Here is a 22,228-nt window from a genome sequence, read left to right as displayed (position 1 = left end):
TGTGGTTTGTACTTGTTTAACTTGTGTCTAGTTTCTGAACAGATATGAGGAGCTGTGAGCTCTGAGGGCTAACAGCTAGCGGCTAATGTTGGTTTTGTGTTTCGCATTGAAGATGACGTCACGGCTTCGCCTACACTGCGTTACTATAGTTACTGCCCCAGTTCCTAAACTGTAATGGAAACGCAGCATAAAGTGAGCCTGGTCTAACGAGGACTAGCCATACCGTTCTGGTTAGTGCTAGATCGTATACCTCCTGGGTTTTAGGCGGAAGTGACGTAACCTGCCACCCAGGTCAAGAGACGAGCATGAATACATAATTTTTCCACAAAAATATCATAAATATAATATTTTGAGAATTCATAACTTTGGAAGACAGCAGGCTATTACTAATATTTAATAATACAAACAAAATGACATCTCACAAGAAGAAAAGCACAGATGGGATTTAACACTCAGAAAGACACTGAGTGCGTTTCGGATTACAGTGACACACACACAGTACGAGGTTTATTTAAAAAAAGGGTGGAGATTTTTTACGAGTGTGCTCCTGCTCACTCCGGTTCACCGAAAAGTCGGAAACTTTTGCAGCAACTGACAGCAAATCTGGTGGTAAAAGTAGACACATTTCATTTAATTTTGCATGGGCTCTTCGCGACTCTGGAGTCCTGCCGGAATCCGGAGGGCAGTACTAAGTCGAGCGAGGCCCTGCAGTAGAAAAGCGCCATTAGTAAAAGAAGGGAGTTCAATAACAACATTTTAGATGATGCTAACAGTTCGAGATATTGTGCATAAACTGATAATGATTGACCTTGACTGATTTGGGAAAAGGCAATGCATTTTTATTGATCCATGTTTATTCTTATCCCCTCTTCTCACATGTCGTTTCTTACAGTCTCTGCTTCTCTAACCTTACAATGACTCGACTGTTGGGGATATACGTCATGTGCTCTTACTCATAGTTTTACGGTGTGTTTTCACACTTGTTTTTGTTTATGAGCTACTGTCTGCTTTGATACTGAGACATCATTCTGGTTTATTCTAAATAAAGTAGAATAAAACACTATAAAACGTCTGTAATTGCAAATATAGCAGGTTGATGATCTGATTAAATTAGAAACGTTATATTATTTTACAACCTTAAATGTACACACTGTATCAGCCTCTGTTGTGATTGGTCAACAGCTTAGAGATGTCCCGCCCCCTTAGCCTATCACATACAGTGTTGGAGCGCTAGCCAATAGGAGCTTGAGTTTTACATCGTGATGTCACACAATAGCAGGCTAATCTCCACATATTAACACCACTTTATGATTTTCGAAGTAAAACCTAATGTAGGGCTATAAAGGAACTACAGCACGGTCACATGACTTCACGTCACCACCGCTAAGCTAAAGGAGGCTAATGTTGGGCTATAAAGGAACTACAGCACGGTCACATGACTTCACGTCACCACCGCTAAGCTAAAGGTGGCTAATGTTGGGCTATAAAGGAACTACAGCACGGTCACATGACTTCACGTCTCCACCGCTAAGCTAAAGGTGGCTAATGTTGGGCTATAAAGGAACTACAGCACGGTCACATGACTTCACGTCACCACCGCTAAGCTAAAGGCGGCTAATGTTGGGCTATAAAGGAACTACAGCACGGTCACATGACTTCACGTCACCACCGCTAAGCTAAAGGCGGCTAATGTTGGGCTATAAAGGAACTACAGCACGGTCACATGACTTCACGTCACCACCGCTAAGCTAAAGGTGGCTAATGTTGGGCTGTATAGGAACTACAGCAAGGTCACATGACTTCACGTCACCACCTCTAAGCTAAAGGAGGTTAATGTTGGGGTGATGAGGTTTAGTCGTCTCATTTAGACACTTGTTAGCAACCGCTGTTTTAAAACGTACATACAGACATATTGTATGCCTTAGAGTAAATATCTCTTCAGCATGTGTTAACCACAGAGCTTATAAGTCCCTCCTCTTTGTGTCTTCTCATCAGAACCCGACCTGAAGAAAAGGGTCAGAGTCCATCTTCTGAACGCTCACGGTCTGGACGAGGCCGGTATCGATGGAGGTGGAATCTTCCGGGAGTTTCTCAACGAACTCCTTAAATCTGGCTTCAACCCCAACCAGGGCTTCTTTAAGACCACCAACGAGGGTCTGCTGTACTCTAACCCCGCCGCGGAGATGCTGATGGGAGAGTCCTTCACCAGACATTACTACTTCCTGGGCAGGATCCTCGGAAAGGTAAGCCTCATTTCTTCCCATGTTCCAACAAGATACGATAATACTTTAATGGTAGGTAGGTAGGTAGGTAGGTAGGTAGGTAGGTAGGTAGGTAGGTAGGTAGGTAGGTAGGTAGGTAGGTAGGTAGGTAGGTAGGTAGGTAGGTATAGGTAGGTATAGGTAGGTAGGTATAGGTAGGTAGGTATAGGTAGGTAGGTATAGGTAGGTAGGTAGGTAGGTAGGTAGGTAGGTAGGTAGGTAGGTAGATGTAGGTAGGTAGAGAGGTAGATGTAGGTAGGTAGGTAGATGTAGGTAGGTAGAGAGGTAGATGTAGGTAGGTAGGTAGATGTAGGTAGGTAGAGAGATAGATGTAGGTAGGTAGATGTAGGTAGGTAGATGTAGGTAGGTAGAGAGATAGATGTAGGTAGGTAGAGAGATAGATGTAGGTAGGGAGAGAGATAGGTAGGTAGAGAGATAGATAGGTAGGTAGGGAGAGGTAGAGAGATAGATAGGTAGGTAGGGAGAGGTAGAGAGATAGATGTAGGTAGGTAGAGAGATAGGTAGGTAGGGAGAGGTAGAGAGATAGATGTAGGTAGGTAGGTAGAGAGAGATAGGTAGGTAGGGAGAGGTAGAGAGATAGATGTAGGTAGGTAGAGAGAGATAGGTAGGTAGGGAGAGGTAGAGAGATAGATGTAGGTAGGTAGAGAGAGATAGGTAGGTAGGGAGAGGTAGAGAGATAGATGTAGGTAGGTAGAGAGAGATAGATGTAGAGAGATAGATGTAGGTAGGTAGAGAGAGATAGATGTAGGTAGAGAGATAGATGTAGGTAGAGAGATAGATGTAGGTAGGTAGATAGAGGTAGGTAGGTAGATAGAGGTAAGTAGGTAGAGAGAGAGATAGATGTAGGTAGAGAGATAGATAGATAGAGGTAAGTAGGTAGAGAGAGAGAGAGAGAGAGAGAGATAGATAGAGGTAGGTAGGTAGAGAGAGAGAGATAGATAGATAAGTACTTTATTGATCCCAAATGGGAAATGTTTACATTGCAGCAGCATAAAAAAGGCAATGTGCATAAGAGAAATTAAGACACAACAGTCCAAAAATATTTCTGAAATAAAATAGCATTAAAAGTTAAAAGAAAAATATATATACATGTGGATGTGGAAAATATACTTGTGGAAATACAACTTTCCAGTAACAAATATAATGCAGGATATTATTGTGCAAGTAATGGATTATTCAATAGTTATATTAATAATTGTAATATTGTGTTGTGTTTTCTTCTTGTTCTGTAAAGCACTTTGTAAAGCTGCTTTGTGCACGAAAGGTGCTATTCAAATACATTTGATTATCATTATTATCTGTTGAAAAAGCGTTACGTCTAGTCAGACTGGTCAACACCGATCAATAGCAGTCAATGTCGCTGCGTCTGCTCACTAAGAGGTTGTTTTGTTCCAGAAGCTCACGATGTTTTGGAGGAATTGCCGTCATTTGTTTCCGAACTTTAACCTGGCACTGATGCAAGCTTTGGTTTCTTTAATTACTCTTTAGCATAATCTGTTGACGGCATTGTTTTCCTGTCGCCTCTCTTCCTCTGATGGCACTATTTATTAGGGCCTAATGTTTCTAAATCATCCTTAATGCATGTGCTAGTGATTGTTTATCAAGATGCCTTTTTTTCACCGCATCTCAACCCGGAGAAGAATTACCTCATGACAAGCGGTCGCCTCTCAATTAGGGCGTCCATTAGCCGATGATTCCTACCTCTTGTTTGTGTGGTGATTGCATTCGGCCGGCACTAAATCAGCCCGGCCACACAGACAGGACATAAATAAGCGCTCAAAGCATGTGGTAATAGCATTTTGATCTGTTTTACAGTCCGTAACATCCAGGTTCTCTTCAAGATGGGCCCGGTCCACTTATCAGATCATCCTCTTCTCTGTATTTTTCACAAGTGAGAAGCGATCAATCAGCAGCCCCCCCCCACTCGCTCTCAATAGCTAATGGTTCAGGCAATTAGGCGAGGGGAAATTAATTTGAATTTGACTTTCAATTAACCCTTCCTTAAGTTCCCCCTTTCTCCATAAAAATGGACGTTTGAGTGGCCATTTGAGAGGCGTATTGATATTTGTTTAGTGCGGTTATTGCCGGGATAAAAGGCAGTGCTTTGTATGGATTGGGATTGCATCACTGCTGCGGCTCAAAGGACACGGGAGATTAATATTGTTAATTAATGTCCGACGCGTGCCATTGTTGTGGAGGTGATGTATTACAGGCAGGAGTGGCTTGTCTGGGGTACTCACTGAAATGGGATTGGACATCAGAATAGCGACCGCTCGTCATCCTTCTTCCTCGCTTGTCCGACCCGCTGACAGGCCGCAAGATTTAAGCCTCAAATGGTGTTTCTCGGATTCTGTGCTTCCAGGCTAATTTAATTGCGACGGGAGTGATTTCTGACATGTTTTTTCACCAAATCTGGCGTCTCGTTATGTGATATGAGCCGCCTTTGTGCCTCATTCATGTCTCGTTAGCAGAAAACCTCCCACCTCATCAGCAATGGCCTCTCAACTCCGTAAACTGTGAGGAAAGTTTTCTATCCTCCTCCTCCTCTCACTTTGAGATTGGCCCACCTTATTAATAGAGATGCATTTTAAAGGCATTATAATGTTATTGATTGTTAATGCTGTAAATTAAGCCGTGTATTTGGCAGCTAACAGAACGCACCTGCAGTGGAGCTGGCGGTTTTCTCCACCTGACGGTGCCGCGATCTGCTTTAATTGCTTTGCCACTGCACTCACTTATATTAAAAAAGGCCCGGGCCATGATAATTAATTCTATGCAGCCCCCACGACTCATTTTGGCACAATTTCTGGCAATAAACACCCATAAATAAAGTAAGTGGCATTGAAAAAATAAGGCTACAGGTTTTTCCCATATACTTATCGCTGCCTCTTCCCGGCATAAGTGTTATTGATAGGTTTCAAGGGGCCAGGCGGAGCATATGGTCTGAAACGAGCGGCGAAATACTAAGTGGATTATTTTGCATAAAAAATAGACAATGTTTGAAGTTGCGCAATTAACCTGTGTTTAGAAAACAGCCGTGATTTATGCGTGTGTGTGTGTGTGTGTGTGTGTGTGTGTGTGTGTTTAAGATGCATGCATTATGGAAATCCTCCAGATTTATAATCCATTTAGCTGATGCGGTCAGGGTTTTTAGCGCTATCATTTATAAGGACCCGTATATTTTAATGCCTCCAGCAGCCGGCTCTTTTTTCGGACTCTTCCAGTACATTAGCTCTGGGTTTTATGAGTCACCTGGTTCTTAATGGCATTGGAGGTCAAGGTGAGAATTGGCATTTCAAAGTTTGAAAGAGCTGGTGGGTTTTTAGATGGATTGTGTTTTGCTTTCAGTCACTCTGATGTGAACAGATACACCATCTTATCACTTCTTATAATGCAAGTATTTGAGCCTATGTAGTAGAATGAGATAGGCATCAGTGTCAAAGGTGTCGAGCAATGCTACACACACATCAAAACAAACTGTAAGAGGATATTAGGAACATGTCACTGTGACCCTGATTGCAATAGATCCTATTTTAAGAAATAGATAGGAATAGAAGCTAGGAATAGAAGCTAACATCTTACCACTTCTTATAATGCAAGTATTTGAGGCTATGTAGTAGAATAAGATGGGTATCAGTGTATCGTACCAGATGTTGAACGTATTAAGCAATGCTACACACACAGCAACTGTTAAATCAAAATAAACTTTAAGAGGATATTAGGAACATGTCACTGTGACCCTGATTGCAACGGATACTATATTAATAAATAGGATAGTAGGAGAAGCTGATGTATAGTCACTATTTTATCTATTTTATTGTGTTGCACTGTTGGAGGAGCCTGTGACCTAATATTTTCATTGATATATCTACACTGTAGCTATCTACAAATGACAATAACGGCCCGTCCACACTACAGCTTAAAAAAAAGCTTGGAGCTGGGCGTGTCTGAAGTTCGACCAACAACCAATCACATGAATCTCCCGCCCCTGACACACAAGCAGCGGTTTGATTGGCTAGAGCTTGTACTGGCATATGATTTGATTGGCTGACGCTTCCACCGAAAGCTTCAGAAGCTTCAAAAGTTGAACATTGCTCAACTTTTGCAGCCTGAAACGCCAGGAAAGCTCCGCTCTGCTTCCCACAATGCAGTTCGGCGAAAAGTTACGTCACCCCATTCAAAGTGAATGGGCAGACGCGTTGGAAACCGTTTTTGAAGCTGTCGAAGCTGTAGTGTGGACGGGCCATAAAAGCCTTGAGTCCTTGAAAAGAAGACCAAAAGAGGGAGGATTTGTTTTGTCTACCTGTACCAAGTGTTGAATAAATCCCGTTTGGCTGCACCTGAATCCACCTGTCTGAAAGTGTTGTTTTTCAAGCAATAAACAATCTCTCTTTCAAAGCTCGCAGTGTTTTCTCCTTCTGATGTTTGAGGGAATAGTCCTTCAGTTAACGGCCATGTGTTCTCCCTGCAGGCGCTGTATGAGAACATGCTGGTGGAGTTGCCGTTCGCCGGCTTCTTCCTGTCCAAACTCCTGGGAACGAGTGCAGAGGTGGACATCCATCACCTGGCCTCTCTGGACCCGGAGATGTACCGAAACCTGCTCTTCCTCAAGAGCTACGAGGAAGACGTGGAGGAGCTCGGCCTCAACTTCACCATCGTCAACAACGACTTGGGAGAAGCTCAGGTAACCAAAACAGGGTGGGATGAAGGCACTGATGGCTGGTTATTTGGAGGTGGGAAGTAGTGGAGTACAAACACTTTGTTACTGTACTTAAGTACATGTTTCTGGTATCAGTACTTTACTCCACTACTTATTTTTCTGACGACTTTTTACTTTGACTTCTTACATTTTGAACACAAATACCTGTACTTTCTACTTCTCACATGTTGAACTCAAATACCTGTACTTTCTACTTCTCACATGTTGAACTCAAATACCTGTACTTTCTACTTCTTACATGTTGAACCCAAATACCTGTACTTTCTACTTCTTACATGTTGAACTCAAATACCTGTACTTTCTACTTCTTACATGTTGAACTCAAATACCTGTACTTTCTACTTCTTACATGTTGAACTCAAATACCTGTACTTTCTACTTCTTACATGTTGAACTCAAATACCTGTACTTTCTACTTCTTACATGTTGAACTCAAATACCTGTACTTTCTACTTCTTACATGTTGAACTCAAATACCTGTACTTTCTACTTCTTACATGTTGAACTCAAATACCTGTACTTTCTACTTCTTACATGTTGAACTCAAATACCTGTACTTTCTACTTCTCACATGTTGAACTCAAATACCTGTACTTTCTACTTCTCTCATTTTCCAAACAGCTGGTTCCTTTAGTCTGAATGTGTGTTTGATGCGTGATCATTATTCTTTAGACTCATTGCGTGCCTATTGATTTGAACACGATCCGTGTATCCATCATTTCCTGGTCTTCTCTAAAGAAGAGGGACCAATGGAAACGTTGTCATGTTGCCGTTGTTCAGCATGGAAACATTCATTAGCTAACAATGACATTATTGTTCTATTCATATAAAGGGAGGTCAGGTACTCTTTAAAGCAGCTGCTAGTTATGGGTACTTTTTACTGAAGTACATTTCAAAATTCTTTACTTTGACTTGAGGAAAGAAGTTTAGTCAGTACTTCTACTTTCACCAGAGTATTTTTAAACACGAGTATCTGTACTTCTACTTTTATAACCCTGTTTATAAATCCTTTCCCACTAGATGGTTTGTTACAGCACTTAAATAGGTGTTGACGTTGGTTTAGAATCGCCTTTATTGTCCCATCTCTATTTCTACCACTTCCTTTCTCCTCTTTGACTCGTTAATAATTCACTTCCCTCACGATGTGCCACTCTTCAGCGCTCACAGAGAGATAAAGCACGTTCCCAATGTCGCCGTTAGCTCTGTTGACCCAAACAAACAATGTGAAACACGCCTGACGGCAGCAGCGAGTCGCTCTTAAGCACGTACTTTCCTCTAAAGCTCACGGCTTGTGGAGAGAATCCGCCCGGCAACACTTTGAGTCACCTGTTCTCAGAGCTGCATTATCCTGTTTGCTCGAACGCGTCTTATTAGCTCTTCTCAAACAACAGCCGTGAAACGATCCGGGTACAATAGAGCCCTCCCGGTCATTCGCAAACACGATAGGGAAAACAATTTGCGAGAGATTAGGCACAGAGTCGGGAGCAGACTGGCCCACATTCGCCCTCCTGATATGGCCAAAGCAAGCAAGATAAGGATAGTCATTCTCTTACATTAGCACACTGTGCTGTGGAGGGGAAAGAAACCCTGGAAATGAGAGGGTTACCTGTCCGTGCATCAAGCTGCATGCACTAAATAAGAGGAAAGACATACTTATAATGCAATTTAATCCAATATCAGTGCATTAAGTATCTTTTGTGAGGCGTATTAATGAGTTTGTATTAACGCCATATCTCTTCTTGAAACACAGAAGCCGTCTCAAGGGTTTTTTGAGGGTGTGTTTTGTGCTGCGTTATGTTCTGTATTCATTATACAAGTTTCAGTAATTCTCTTACATAGAGAGGCGAAGTCCCGCCCATAGAGAAAGATTATCTTTCGATCCCGTTTGAATTGTGCCACGAATTACACATATGATGTTTGTCAATTTAAAAAATCATCTCCATGTAAAAAAAGTCACAGTTTGTCGTAAAACTGTTGAAATATAAGACGATGAAAAATACGCAACTAGAAAGACTACAAATCCCAGAGTCCCGGTCCCGCATGCTGGCTCTCACGGAACCGACTAACTCCCCTTGTGTGTGCACAGCTCTCAACGCGCCCAGACTTGGAGTGATTTCCACCTCTTTTAATACTTTCCGCCTCGTTCTGAAAGAAAGAAGTGAAATGTTTCAACGTGACGGCCGTCTGGGTGTGTAGAGCGAGACGGGAGATGTTGGTCATTGAGCGTTTCACACAAACAAAATGTTACTTCACAGTTTGACGACACATTTTAATTATTTTGACTTGCAAAATTATCTTTTGAATTGACAAACATCATATGTGTAATTCGTGGCACAATTCAAACGGGATCGAGAGATAATCTTTCTCTCTCCATTGACTTCAATACATACTTTTAATCTAAGCCTTATTAGAAATGGTAGTAACTCATTAATGTGTTTTGCACTTTACAACAAGGCTCCCTTTTGGCAACTATAAATGTTAGTAACTCGTAAATAAATGGTCGTAAAGAGATGCCAAGAAACATCAAGATGGAAGGGGGGGGGAATCAACTCAGTGAACAACAGATACCAAGGATGCTGGCTGGCTGATGAAGAAGACGAAGTAAGCTAGGTAGCCAATATAAGGCTTAGCAGTACAGATAAATGTGGGTTCTCTATTTGGCAAGCAACCGGTCACAGTTGAATTAGGTTGTAAACAATCATTAAGAACCATTTATAAACCAGTTCTAACATAGTTTTCATACATCAACACAGGCTCACTATTTGGCAAGATGACTAAGCCTTATATTGGCTACCTAGCTTACTTCGTCTTCTACATCAACACAGGCTCACTATTTGGCAAGATGACTAAGCCTTATATTGGCTACTTAGCTTACTTCGTCTTCTTCATCAACACAGGCTCACTATTTGGCAAGAGGACTAAGCCTTATATTGGCTACTTAGCTTACTTCGTCTTCTTCATCAACACAGGCTCACTATTTGGCAAGATGACTAAGCCTTATATTGGCTACCTAGCTTACTTCGTCTTCTTCATCAACACAGGCTCACTATTTGGCAAGAGGACTAAGCCTTATATTGGCTACTTAGCTTACTTCGTCTTCTACATCAACACAGGCTCACTATTTGGCAAGAGGACTAAGCCTTATATTGGCTACTTAGCTTACTTCGTCTTCTTCATCAACACAGGCTCACTATTTGGCAAGATAACTAAGCCTTATATTGGCTACTTAGCTTACTTCGTCTTCTACATCAACACAGGCTCACTATTTGGCAAGATGACTAAGCCTTATATTGGCTACCTAGCTTACTTCGTCTTCTTCATCAACACAGGCTCACTATTTGGCAAGAGGACTAAGCCTTATATTGGCGACCTAGCTTACTTCGTCAACACAGGCTCACTATTTGGCAAGAGGACTAAGCCTTATATTGGCTACCTAGCTTACTTCGTCTTCTTCATCAACACAGGCTCACTATTTGGCAAGATAACTAAGCCTTATATTGGCTACTTAGCTTACTTCGTCTTCTTCATCAACACAGGCTCACTATTTGGCAAGATAACTAAGCCTTATATTGGCTACCTAGCTTACTTCGTCTTCTTCATCAACACAGGCTCACTATTTGGCAAGAGGACTAAGCCTTATATTGGCGACCTAGCTTACTTCGTCAACACAGGCTCACTATTTGGCAAGAGGACTAAGCCTTATATTGGCTACCTAGCTTACTTCGTCTTCTTCATCAACACAGGCTCACTATTTGGCAAGATAACTAAGCCTTATATTGGCTACTTAGCTTACTTCGTCTTCTACATCAACACAGGCTCACTATTTGGCAAGATGACTAAGCCTTATATTGGCTACCTAGCTTACTTCGTCTTCTTCATCAACACAGGCTCACTATTTGGCAAGATGACTAAGCCTTATATTGGCTACCTAGCTTACTTCGTCTCCTTCATCAACACAGGCTCACTATTTGGCAAGATGACTAAGCCTTATATTGGCTACCTAGCTTACTTCGTCTTCTTCATCAACACAGGCTCACTATTTGGCAAGATGACTAAGCCTTATATTGGCTACCTAGCTTACTTCGTCTCCTTCATCAACACAGGCTCACTATTTGGCAAGATGACTAAGCCTTATATTGGCTACCTAGCTTACTTCGTCTTCTTCATCAACACAGGCTCACTATTTGGCAAGAGGACTAAGCCTTATATTGGCTACTTAGCTTACTTCGTCTTCTACATCAACACAGGCTCACTATTTGGCAAGAGGACTAAGCCTTATATTGGCTACTTAGCTTACTTCGTCTTCTACATCAACACAGGCTCACTATTTGGCAAGAGGACTAAGCCTTATATTGGCTACCTAGCTTACTTCGTCTTCTTCATCAACACAGGCTCACTATTTGGCAAGATAACTAAGCCTTATATTGGCTACCTAGCTTACTTCGTCTTCTTCATCAACACAGGCTCACTATTTGGCAAGAGGACTAAGCCTTATATTTGCTACCTAGCTTACTTCGTCTTCTTCATCAACACAGGCTCACTATTTGGCAAGATATACTAAGCCTTATATTTGCTACCTAGCTTACTTCGTCTTCTTCATCAACACAGGCTCATTATTTGGCAAGAGGACTAAGCCTTATATTGGCGACCTAGCTTACTTCATCAACACAGGCTCACTATTTGGCAAGATGACTAAGCCTTATATTGGCTACCTAGCTTACTTCGTCTCCTTCATCAGCCAGCATCCTTGGTATCTGTTGCTCACTGAGTTGATTCTCTCTAGTAGCCAATAGTCCTCTTGCCAAATACTGAGCCTGTGTTGATGTTAGAACTGGTTTATAAGGGTAGTCTTATTGTAAAGTGGTACCATAATTTGTATTCGAGCTGAATTTCTCTTCATTTATTCCTGTATATTCGTTATTTTGCAAAACATTACATTTTTTCTCTAATATTTTGCAGACCCGAATTTGCAGTATTTTAGCACAGCAATTAAATGTTGAATGAAATAGTCTTTATTATAATGAGAGCCTTAATCAGAGTGTATTTATGGAGCACACATGTCGTTTCTTTGCACTTTACTTTCGCGATATCATTGAAAATGCATTTTTAAAAGTGATGCAAACGTCAAAAGCTTATTTTCTCCCACAGCTACTAACTCATAGTTGAAGAAGTGATTATTAAATACTTAAAACACACATAATAGATCACATTTAATGCACGTAAACTGCTTTGGAAAAGTTCATATGTAGTCAGTTGTGATGACGTCCTACACAGAGCTTTTATAAATGCTAACTGCTCTAAAGCTAATGAGAAGGGAAGTTGAGGCCAAATTAAATTGGACCAGATGTTCCCGCTATATTTAGGAACAGTGAAACGCACACGCACACACACACACACACACACACACACACACACACACACACACACACACACACACACATATACAGTCAAAGAGACAGTCACAGAGACACTGTCACACACACACACAGACACACACAGACACAGTCACAGAGACACAGTCACACACACACACACACACACACACACACACACACACACACACACACACAGACACACACACACACACATATACAGTCAAAGAGACAGTCACAGAGACACTGTCACACACACACACACATAGACAGTCAAAGAGACAGTCACAGAGACACTGTCACACACACACACACACACACACACATAGACAGTCAAAGAGACAGTCACAGAGACACTGTCACACACACACACACACACACACACACACACACACACACACATAGACAGTCAAAGAGACAGTCACAGAGACACAGTCACACACACAGTCTCACACACACACACACACATATACAGTCAAAGAGACAGTCACAGAGACACTGTCACACACACACACACACACACACACACACACACACACACACATAGACAGTCAAAGAGACAGTCACAGAGACACTGTCTCACACACACACACACACACACACACACATATACAGTCAGAGACAGTCACAGAGACACTGTCACACATACACACACATAGACAGTCAAAGAGACAGTCACAGAGACACTGTCACACACACACACACACACACACACATAGACAGTCAAAGAGACAGTCACAGAGACACTGTCACACACACACACACACACACACACACACACACATAGACAGTCAAAGAGACAGTCACAGAGACACTGTCACACACACACACACACACACACACACACACACACACACATAGACAGTCAAAGAGACAGTCACAGAGACACAGTCACACACACAGTCACACACACACACACACACACACACACACATAGACAGTCAAAGAGACACAGTCACAGAGACACAGTCACACACACAGTCTCACACACACACACACACACACACAGAGACACAGTCACAGACACACACACAGGCACACGCACACACACACACACACACACACACACACACACACACACACACACACACACACACACACGAGCTGTGCCTTTAATCAGAGTGCTCTTCGAAAACATTTAAATTACCTTCCAGTGATTGAATTAAATCCACCTGGCACAATGAAATCCCTCTCTCTCTTTCTGCCGCCAAGACACACAATGATATGCATGATCTGATACTAAGAAAGAAGCAGAAGAAATGTGGGTTTAGGTGCAGTTTTGAACGGGTTAGGTGGGTTTGAGTGCTAGAAAACGCTGACCTGCTCATCACTCATGGCTACTGTAAGAATATGATTTGGAATTAGGACATAGAAAACTAAATCGTAGTTGAATATGCAAAAAAAAAATCACCTGTGGGACAGCATTAGCTCCTTTCCTTACCTAAAGGATGCTCCAGTGTATCCTTAAGGAGATAATAAAGGAAGTATTGAAGCTACTTTCCTATTATCTAGATCAGCGGTTCCCAACCTTTTTCAACTCGGGGCCCACTTAAGAATCTAAAAAAAATGTGTGGCCCACATTCAACCATAAACAATACGGAGGTAGTTCTGATTGGTCGATTCAGAACATGTGACACGTTGTTAATCCAGTAAAACAGACCGCTGTCAAGGACTGTAATGACCGTTGCTAAGGAGGATCGAGAAAGAGAAAGGAAAAGATCGTAATTATGAAAATGTTTCCACACAAATCATAATCAAATTATTTGGCGGCTCACTTGCAATGCCTTCGCGGCCCACAGGTTGGGAACTGCTGAGCTAGAGAATTTGAACAGCTCTTATCATGGCTGCCACCTCCGGGTCATTCCACTGAGTTAGAAACTCTCTTGAGCAAAAGGACAATTCATCGTCAAACTGTGGAAAAACGTCTTGTGTTTCGTCGCAGGTGGTGGAGCTAAAGACGGGGGGCAAAGACATTCCTGTGACCACGGCCAATCGGATCGCTTACATCCACCTGGTGGCTGATTATAGGCTGAATAAACAGATCCGGTCCCACTGCCTGGCCTTCAGACAGGGCCTCGCCAACGTGGTCAACCTGGAGTGGCTGCGCATGTTCGACCAGCAGGAGATACAGGTACGCTGGGTCCACAAATATATAAACTGTCCCCAAAATATACCTAAAAAACGTCCCTTGCATCTGCGACATTTTCACCGCTTACAGAGTGTTGTTTTTGCTTCAACAGGTGCTGATTTCTGGAGCTCGTGTGCCAATCTGTCTCGATGACCTGAAGAATTTCACAAACTACTCAGGTAGAGGAAAACAGCTTCACTGGATTCTATTGTTTATATTTTATTATATACCATCATTTAAATGTTTTATTCCTATTTATCCTTGTAAACTCTTACCTGTGCTATCCAGTGTTTCAATCCTATTCCTGTTGCTAGGAAACACCTGCATTCCCCTCAAAAAGGCTAATATCATCTTGTTTTTGTAGCTGATGTTAAAGTATTTCAACTAACTGTGATGCCAATAGACCTTACGGTACCGTACGGTTCCGTCGCGTGCTTCAAGACGCTTCCCATTCACTTCCCAATGGGGTGATGTCACGCTTTGCCGAACTGCATTGTGGTTCCGTCGCGTCGCTTTGCCTCCGTTGCTCGCTTCGAAAGTTGAGAAAAGTAAAACTTTTCAAGCGTCGACGGAAGCGCCAGCCAATCAAATCATATGATTTATTTTCTTTTGATTGATATACTTTATTAATCCCTCGTGGGGAAATGGTTTCTCTGCATTTGACCCATCCTGTGTTAGGAGCAGTGTGCTGCCATTTTGAACGGCGCCCGGGGAGCAGTGTAGGGAACGGTGCCTTGCTCAGGGACACCTCGGTAGCACTTGGTCTTGCTGGGACTTGAACTGGTGACCTTCCAGTTGCCAAGCCAAGTTCCTATCGACTTCACCACCACCATTTTCCTTATACATGTGATGTTTTGGTGTTGTTTTGTTTCTTTCCGTTAACCGTCAAGTGGGAAATAAGTATGTTTCTCTTAGTATCCTAAGATACTGTTGTGTTTGGCTGTGAATTTTTTTTAAAATTATTATTATGAAGACCATCTATTTGTATTTATTTTTGTTTTTTAAAGGGGCACATAAGATTGTATTCTTCTCCCTGCTCCTTTTCGCTCAATGGTAGAGTCATGTTTTGTGGCAATTATTGTACATTTGGTTTTGCGTACCATGAGCGGGACAAATAAAAATGAAATGAAATATGCCAGTACAAGCGCTAGCCAATCAAACCGTGTGCTTGTGTGTCCGGGGCGGGAGATTAATGTGATTGGTTGTTGGTCGCGCGCCAGACACGCCCACCGGCAAGCTTCAACGCGACGGAACCGTGTGGACGTTCCGTTATAGGTTAATTCAAGCAGTTTAATATTGAACTTCCATAACGATATGGGACATTTTCAAAATAGAAGCGTAAGATGTGACTTTTCCTGACTTTTATACCCTAGTATGACCCAAAATGTTATTAAACTAAATCCTACATTTCCCATAATGCACTTTATAGTGTCTCTCTGTCGAAAAATGGTCAGAATCGAAGCAGAACAGGTGACTTTCATGTATGCTCCCATATCCCACTAAACTAATTATAAACAACTTGATAGTGTCTTTTTGTCAGACTCCCTTGCCCATTTCCCCAAAGGTGGTATTTTCCTAACACATATAGAGCTTTTTGTGTCACATATTTAACATTTACTCCACCCTCACCTCCATCAGGCGGATACACGGCGACACACCCAGTGATCGAGACCTTTTGGGAGGTAGTGGAAGGATTCACAGACGAAGAGAAACGCAAACTGCTGAGGTTCGTCACCAGCTGTTCAAGACCTCCTCTGCTGGGCTTCAAGGTGAGGACTCTTTAAAGTAGAGACACTATATACTGATATACACCTGAACATCAGCAGGAGAGGACTCTTTAAAGTAGAGACACTACATACTGATATACACCTGAACATCAGCAGGAGAGGACTCTTTAAAGTAGAGACACTACATACTGATATACACCTGAACATCAGCAGGAGAGGACTCTTTAAAGTAGAGACACTATATACTGATATACACCTGAACATCAGCAGGAGAGAACTCTTTAAAGTAGAGACACTACACACTGATATACACCTGAACATCAGCAGGAGAGGACTCTTTAAAGTAGAGACACTACATACTGATATACACCTGAACATCAGCAGGAGAGAACTCTTTAAAGTAGAGACACTACACACTGATATACACCTGAACATCAAGGACTCTTTAAAGTAGAGACACTACACACTGATATACACCTGAACATCAAGGACTCTTTAAAGTAGAGACACTACATACTGATATACACCTGAACATCAGCAGGAGAGGACTCTTTAAAGTAGAGACACTACATACTGATACACACCTGAACATCAGCAGGAGAGGACTCTTTAAAGTAGAGACACTACATACTGATATACACCTGAACATCAGCAGGAGAGGACTCTTTAAAGTAGAGACACTACATACTGATATACACCTGAACATCAGCAGGAGAGGACTCTTTAAAGTAGAGACACTACATACTGATATACACCTGAACATCAGCAGGAGAGGACTCTTTAAAGTAGAGACGCTACATACTGATATACACCTGAACATCAGCAGGAGAGGACTCTTTAAAGTAGAGACACTACATACTGATATACACCTGAACATCAGCAGGAGAGGACTCTTTAAAGTAGAGACACTACATACTGATACACACCTGAACATCAGCAGGAGAGGACTCTTTAAAGTAGAGACACTACATACTGATATACACCTGAACATCAGCAGGAGAGGACTCTTTAAAGTAGAGACACTACATACTGATATACACCTGAACATCAGCAGGAGAGGACTCTTTAAAGAAGAGACACTACATACTGATATACACCTGAACATCAGCAGGAGAGGACTCTTTAAAGTAGAGACACTACATACTGATATACACCTGAACATCAGCTGGAGAGGACTCTTTAAAGTAGAGACACTACATACTGATATACACCTGAACATCAGCAGGAGAGGACTCTTTAAAGTAGAGACACTACATACTGATATACACCTGAACATCAGCTGGAGAGGACTCTTTAAAGTAGAGACACTACATACTGATATACACCTGAACATCAGCAGGAGAGGACTCTTTAAAGTAGAGACACTACATACTGATATACACCTGAACATCAGCAGGAGAGGACTCTTTAAAGTAGAAACACTACATACTGATATACACCTGAACATCAGCAGGAGAGGACTCTTTAAAGTAGAGACACTACATACTGATATACACCTGAACATCAGCAGGAGAGGACTCTTTAAAGTAGAGACACTACATACTGATATACACCTGAACACCAGCAGGAGAGGACTCTTTAAAGTAGAGACACTACATACTGATATACACACTGAACACCAGCAGGAGAGGACTCTTTAAAGTAGAGACACTACATACTGATATACACCTGAACACCAGCAGGAGAGGACTCTTTAAAGTAGAGACACTACATACTGATATACACCTGAACATCAGCAGGAGAGGACTCTTTAAAGTAGAGACACTACATACTGATATACACCTGAACACCAGCAGGAGAGGACTCTTTAAAGTAGAGACACTACATACTGATATACACCTGAACATCAGCAGGAGAGGACTCTTTAAAGTAGAGACACTACATACTGATATACACCTGAATATCAGCTGGAGAGGACAGGGTGAACTTCTAAACTCCTGCCTCCTGTGTGACACGGCAGGAAACAGCTGTTATATGAACTCTATCTTCTAAACATAATTTTCTCTCAGTGCTGAATCATTACCGCTGCTCTTCCTGAAACGATTTCCTAATAGCACGTCGTTTTTACCTTCTCCCTGACTTGATTTGTGGGACACTTAAGACAGTTTGAGATCAGGAAAAAAAAGCAGAAAGTGTTGCTCGGGGCCATTAGGGACTTTTTGATGTGTCTTAACCAGAAGCTGTAATCATCGTATGATTGGTTTTAGGACTCTTTATGACTGTCATTAGTTAGGACACCCTAATTGCAGTTCTGCAGCAGAGAGAAGGAACAAAACTCTCCTTAAAAAGCGTCAGAGCAGCGTTCCCTCCTGCTTTAATCAATTTGACTTTGGCCAGTGTGTAGATATATCCCTCCCCTCCCTCCTTGTCTCTTCTTCAGGCCGGAGAGGGCGGTAATTCGTGGGGGAAATCGGCCTCTTGCCCCCGAGCCAGCGAAGCCTTAATTAGCTGTCGTGAAAACGGCCCAGGATTCATTAGAGGAGAAATAGCTCTGTCAGGAGAAGCCATTTCAAAAAGATGATGGAAATGCCCAGAATGATAGCCGAGCTAATGGCACGGTCTCAATAAGCAACGATAGTTTAATACGGTAATTGTCGGAAAAATGGGGTCATTACGGCCGAGCCCCCGAAGAGCCATTTAATCGCAACGCTGAATGTGTACGCTAACATTTTAAAATAGCGGGCTGATGGAAACCGTGGCCTCATCACCACGAGGTTTAAAAAATGCCAGATAGACAACATGAAATGATCATTAACAGCGTCCCATCCAAGGGTCACCTCCCACTCGATGCCTTTCAAGCACCTGATATCCTGAACGTATACTTCTACCTATTAGCTTAATGTCTGTCTTTTAACATTTATCCCCCTGTGGGGTTTGACAGTCATTGCTTTGGATTCTGTGTCTCATTAGTCGTCCAATTTCTCTCCGTGGCTGCAGCCGATGTGACATTAACAGCAGAGGTGGGAAGTAGTGGAGTACAAATACTTATTTCGGACCAGCAGATGATTAATAGTACGGGGAAGAGGTGGGAGAAGTACTCAGATCTTGTACTTAAGTAAAAGTAGAAGTATCAGAGTGTAGGAAGACTCTGTTACGAGTAAAAAGTACACGATTTACCATAGCATGACATGGAAATAACCAAGTATAAGTCCCTCTAACTTGTATTTAAGTACAGTACTTGTTCTATTAATATAAAGGGAGGTCAGGTACTCTTTAACACAGCTGCTAGTTACTGTATGGGTACTTTGTACATTTCAAAGCCCTCTTTACTTTTACTTGAGTAAAGAAGTTTAGTCAGTACTTCTACTTTCACCAGAGTATTTTTAAGTATCTGTAGTTTCTACTTGAGTAAAGGATGCATGTACTTTTGTCATCTCTGATTAACAGTAAGAAAACCTGTAATTAATGTATTCTACTATTTCAACAATAAGACAGTTTAAACATCCGAGAAACAAACCCAATGAGCAGAAGCGGGACGGCAGAAAGCAGAGTCTACACAGAGGTCGCCCTCCAGTTAGTCATCCAGTTGCAGAGTAAAGAAATACAAATATTATTCCGTAATTAAATACGCACACAGATAAACAAAATTCTATGTATACATGTACATACATACATACACCCATAATAAAATAATTAAGTGAAAAATGTTTTAAAGAAAATTCCTACAAGTCCATGTTCAGAAGCCAATATTGTTCTTTTTACCCCCCGACATTCTGCAGGTCGGTGCAGTCTCTAAACCTATTGACTTATAATTAAAGGTTATGATCTCCATTGATATATAAATCATTACAATAGAGAGGCGAAGTCCCGCCCATCTACTTCCGACCCATGGGACCTTATTTCGGAAAAAGTATGTATTGAAGTCAATAGAGAGAGAAAGATTATCTTTCCATCCCGTTTGAATTGTGCCATGAATTACACATATGATGTTTGTCAATTTTAAAGATAATTTTGAAAGTCAAAAAAGTCACAGTTTGTCGTAAAACTGTTGAAATATAAGACTGTGAAAAATCCGCAACTAGAAAGACTACAAATCCCAGAGTCCCGGTCCCGCATGCTGGCTCTCACGGAACAGACTAACTCCCCTTGTGTGTATGTGTACAGCTCTCACGGCCCGTCCACGCTTTGCCGAACTGCATTGTGGGAGCGTCGCTTTGCTCGCTTCAAAAGTTGAGCAATGTTCAACTTTTGAAGCTTCGACGGAAGCGTCAGCCAATCAAATCATATGCCAGTACAAGCTCTAGCCAATCAAATCGCGTGCTTGTGTGTCCGGGGCGGGAGATTCATGTGATTGGTTGTTGGTCGAGTTTCAGACACGCCCACCGGCACGCTTCAACGCACGCTGCTGTGTGGACGCTGCGTCAACGCGCCCAGACTTGGAGTGATTTCCACCTCTTTTAATACTTTCCGCCTCGTTCTGAAAGAAAGAAGTGAAATGTTTCAACGTGACGGCCGTCTGGGTGTGTGGTGCGAGGCGGGAGATGTAGTTCATTGAGCGGTTTCACAAACAAAGTGTTACTTCACAGTTTGACGACATATTTTAATTTTCTTGACTTGCAAAATGATCTTTTAAATTGACAAACATCATGTGTGTAATTCATGGCACAATTCAAACGGGATCCAAAGATAATCTTTCTCTCTCCATTGACTTCAATACATACTTTTCCCGTAATAAGGTCCCATGGAGGAAGGGCAGGGCCTCTCTATTAGCTCCTTGTTGCTAATCAACCAATGCTTTTGTACGCAGGACTTTTGCTTCCCCTCTGGTTGCTCTCATACCGACAGGACGTCCCTTACATTGTAAATATTTGCCTATTTTGTTGTCACAGTCTGATTTTAACCGCTGTCGTCTGCCCCCTCTCAGGAGCTGTACCCGGCCTTCTGCATCCACCACGGAGGGAACGATCTGGAGCGTCTTCCCACCGCCAGCACGTGCATGAATCTCCTGAAGCTTCCAGAGTTCTGCGACGAGAACCTGATGAGGAACAAGCTGCTGTACGCCATCGAGTCCTCCGCCGGGTTCGAGCTGAGCTGAGCGCCGAAACTAGACTTCAGACGGAGTAAAGAGAGAGAGAGTAGGGGAAGCAAAAATGATGCACTGACCTGCCTGATTTACTGTGTGTGTGTGAGAGTGTGTGTGCGTGCCAAGACCAGGACGTGATCACATGCACACGGAAGAACAACGAGAAGACTTTTTTTTTTATCCTTTTAAAGTAATTTAAATGTTTAATCACGCGCGTGAATTTAAAACAAAAACAAGAGAATCCGCCCGCCGCTCTCTTGCGTGATCCAACGTCAGCTGGGAGTTATTTTCACCAAAGATGAAGTGGCGTCATATATATATAAAAAACAACAAAAATAGGCAATATAACGACAGACGGAGCTTCTGTGTATCGAGGCCAGATTCTGCGATTTATCCACGATGTAATATTGCGGTAAAGGAACCGCACGGCGCCGTCTTTGAAGTGGGAGTGGCTCGTTCTGCTGGACTAAATTGGGGGGGGGGGGAAATGATTCTATGATTATGGATTTGTGAATATGTATATGTTTACTCTTGTATTATTCATTTATTCAGTATTTGTACAGTTTTTCTTTTGAGTGGACGCCTCGGCGGTGAGGAGGATCATCCGTGGGGTAAGACGAACGACAGGGTGCAAAGAAAAAGAGTGTATGGAAACGAATAAATCCACTTTTCTTTTTTGCATTTAAGTCTCTTTTTCGTGTGATTTACAGCAATGAGAAGTAGAACAAGTGCATTGTGGGGGAAATCTGCTCCCTGGAGTTTCATGGCCTCTGACATGTAATTATAGAACCATCCAGTTAGGGAACACTGAGCGGGGTCCTGCTGATGCATTATGGGCCAGGTCCTGCTGATGCATTATGGGCCAGGTCCTGCTGATGCATTATGGGCCAGGTCCTGCTGATGCATTATGGGCCAGGTCCTGCTGATGCATTATGGGCCATGTCCTGCTGATGCATTATGGGCCAGGTCTTGCTGA

At 42.3% G+C, this 22,228-nt stretch overlaps 1 protein-coding gene across 2 annotated transcripts in view; it reads left to right on the top strand.

The window, feature by feature from the left end:
- ube3c (ubiquitin protein ligase E3C) overlaps nucleotides 1-21,933 on the top strand; it is a 70,711-nt gene extending 48,778 nt beyond the window's left edge. For both annotated transcript variants that reach the window (XM_034201224.1, XM_034201222.1), the window contains exons 19-24: nucleotides 1,996-2,243; nucleotides 6,754-6,966; nucleotides 14,317-14,505; nucleotides 14,615-14,681; nucleotides 16,141-16,271; nucleotides 21,094-21,933. In XM_034201224.1, the coding sequence (XP_034057115.1) occupies nucleotides 1,996-2,243; nucleotides 6,754-6,966; nucleotides 14,317-14,505; nucleotides 14,615-14,681; nucleotides 16,141-16,271; nucleotides 21,094-21,264 (1,019 nt within the window). In that variant the 3' untranslated portion in view covers nucleotides 21,265-21,933. The remainder of the gene's footprint in view (nucleotides 1-1,995; nucleotides 2,244-6,753; nucleotides 6,967-14,316; nucleotides 14,506-14,614; nucleotides 14,682-16,140; nucleotides 16,272-21,093) is intronic.
- The last annotated feature ends 295 nt before the right edge of the window (nucleotides 21,934-22,228 follow it).

The sequence above is a fragment of the Gymnodraco acuticeps genome, unplaced genomic scaffold, assembly GCF_902827175.1.
Source record: "Gymnodraco acuticeps unplaced genomic scaffold, fGymAcu1.1, whole genome shotgun sequence".
NCBI lineage: Eukaryota > Metazoa > Chordata > Actinopteri > Perciformes > Bathydraconidae > Gymnodraco > Gymnodraco acuticeps.
The sequence above is the reverse complement of the archived record's forward strand: the minus strand, read 5'-3'. Positions and strand labels throughout refer to the sequence as shown.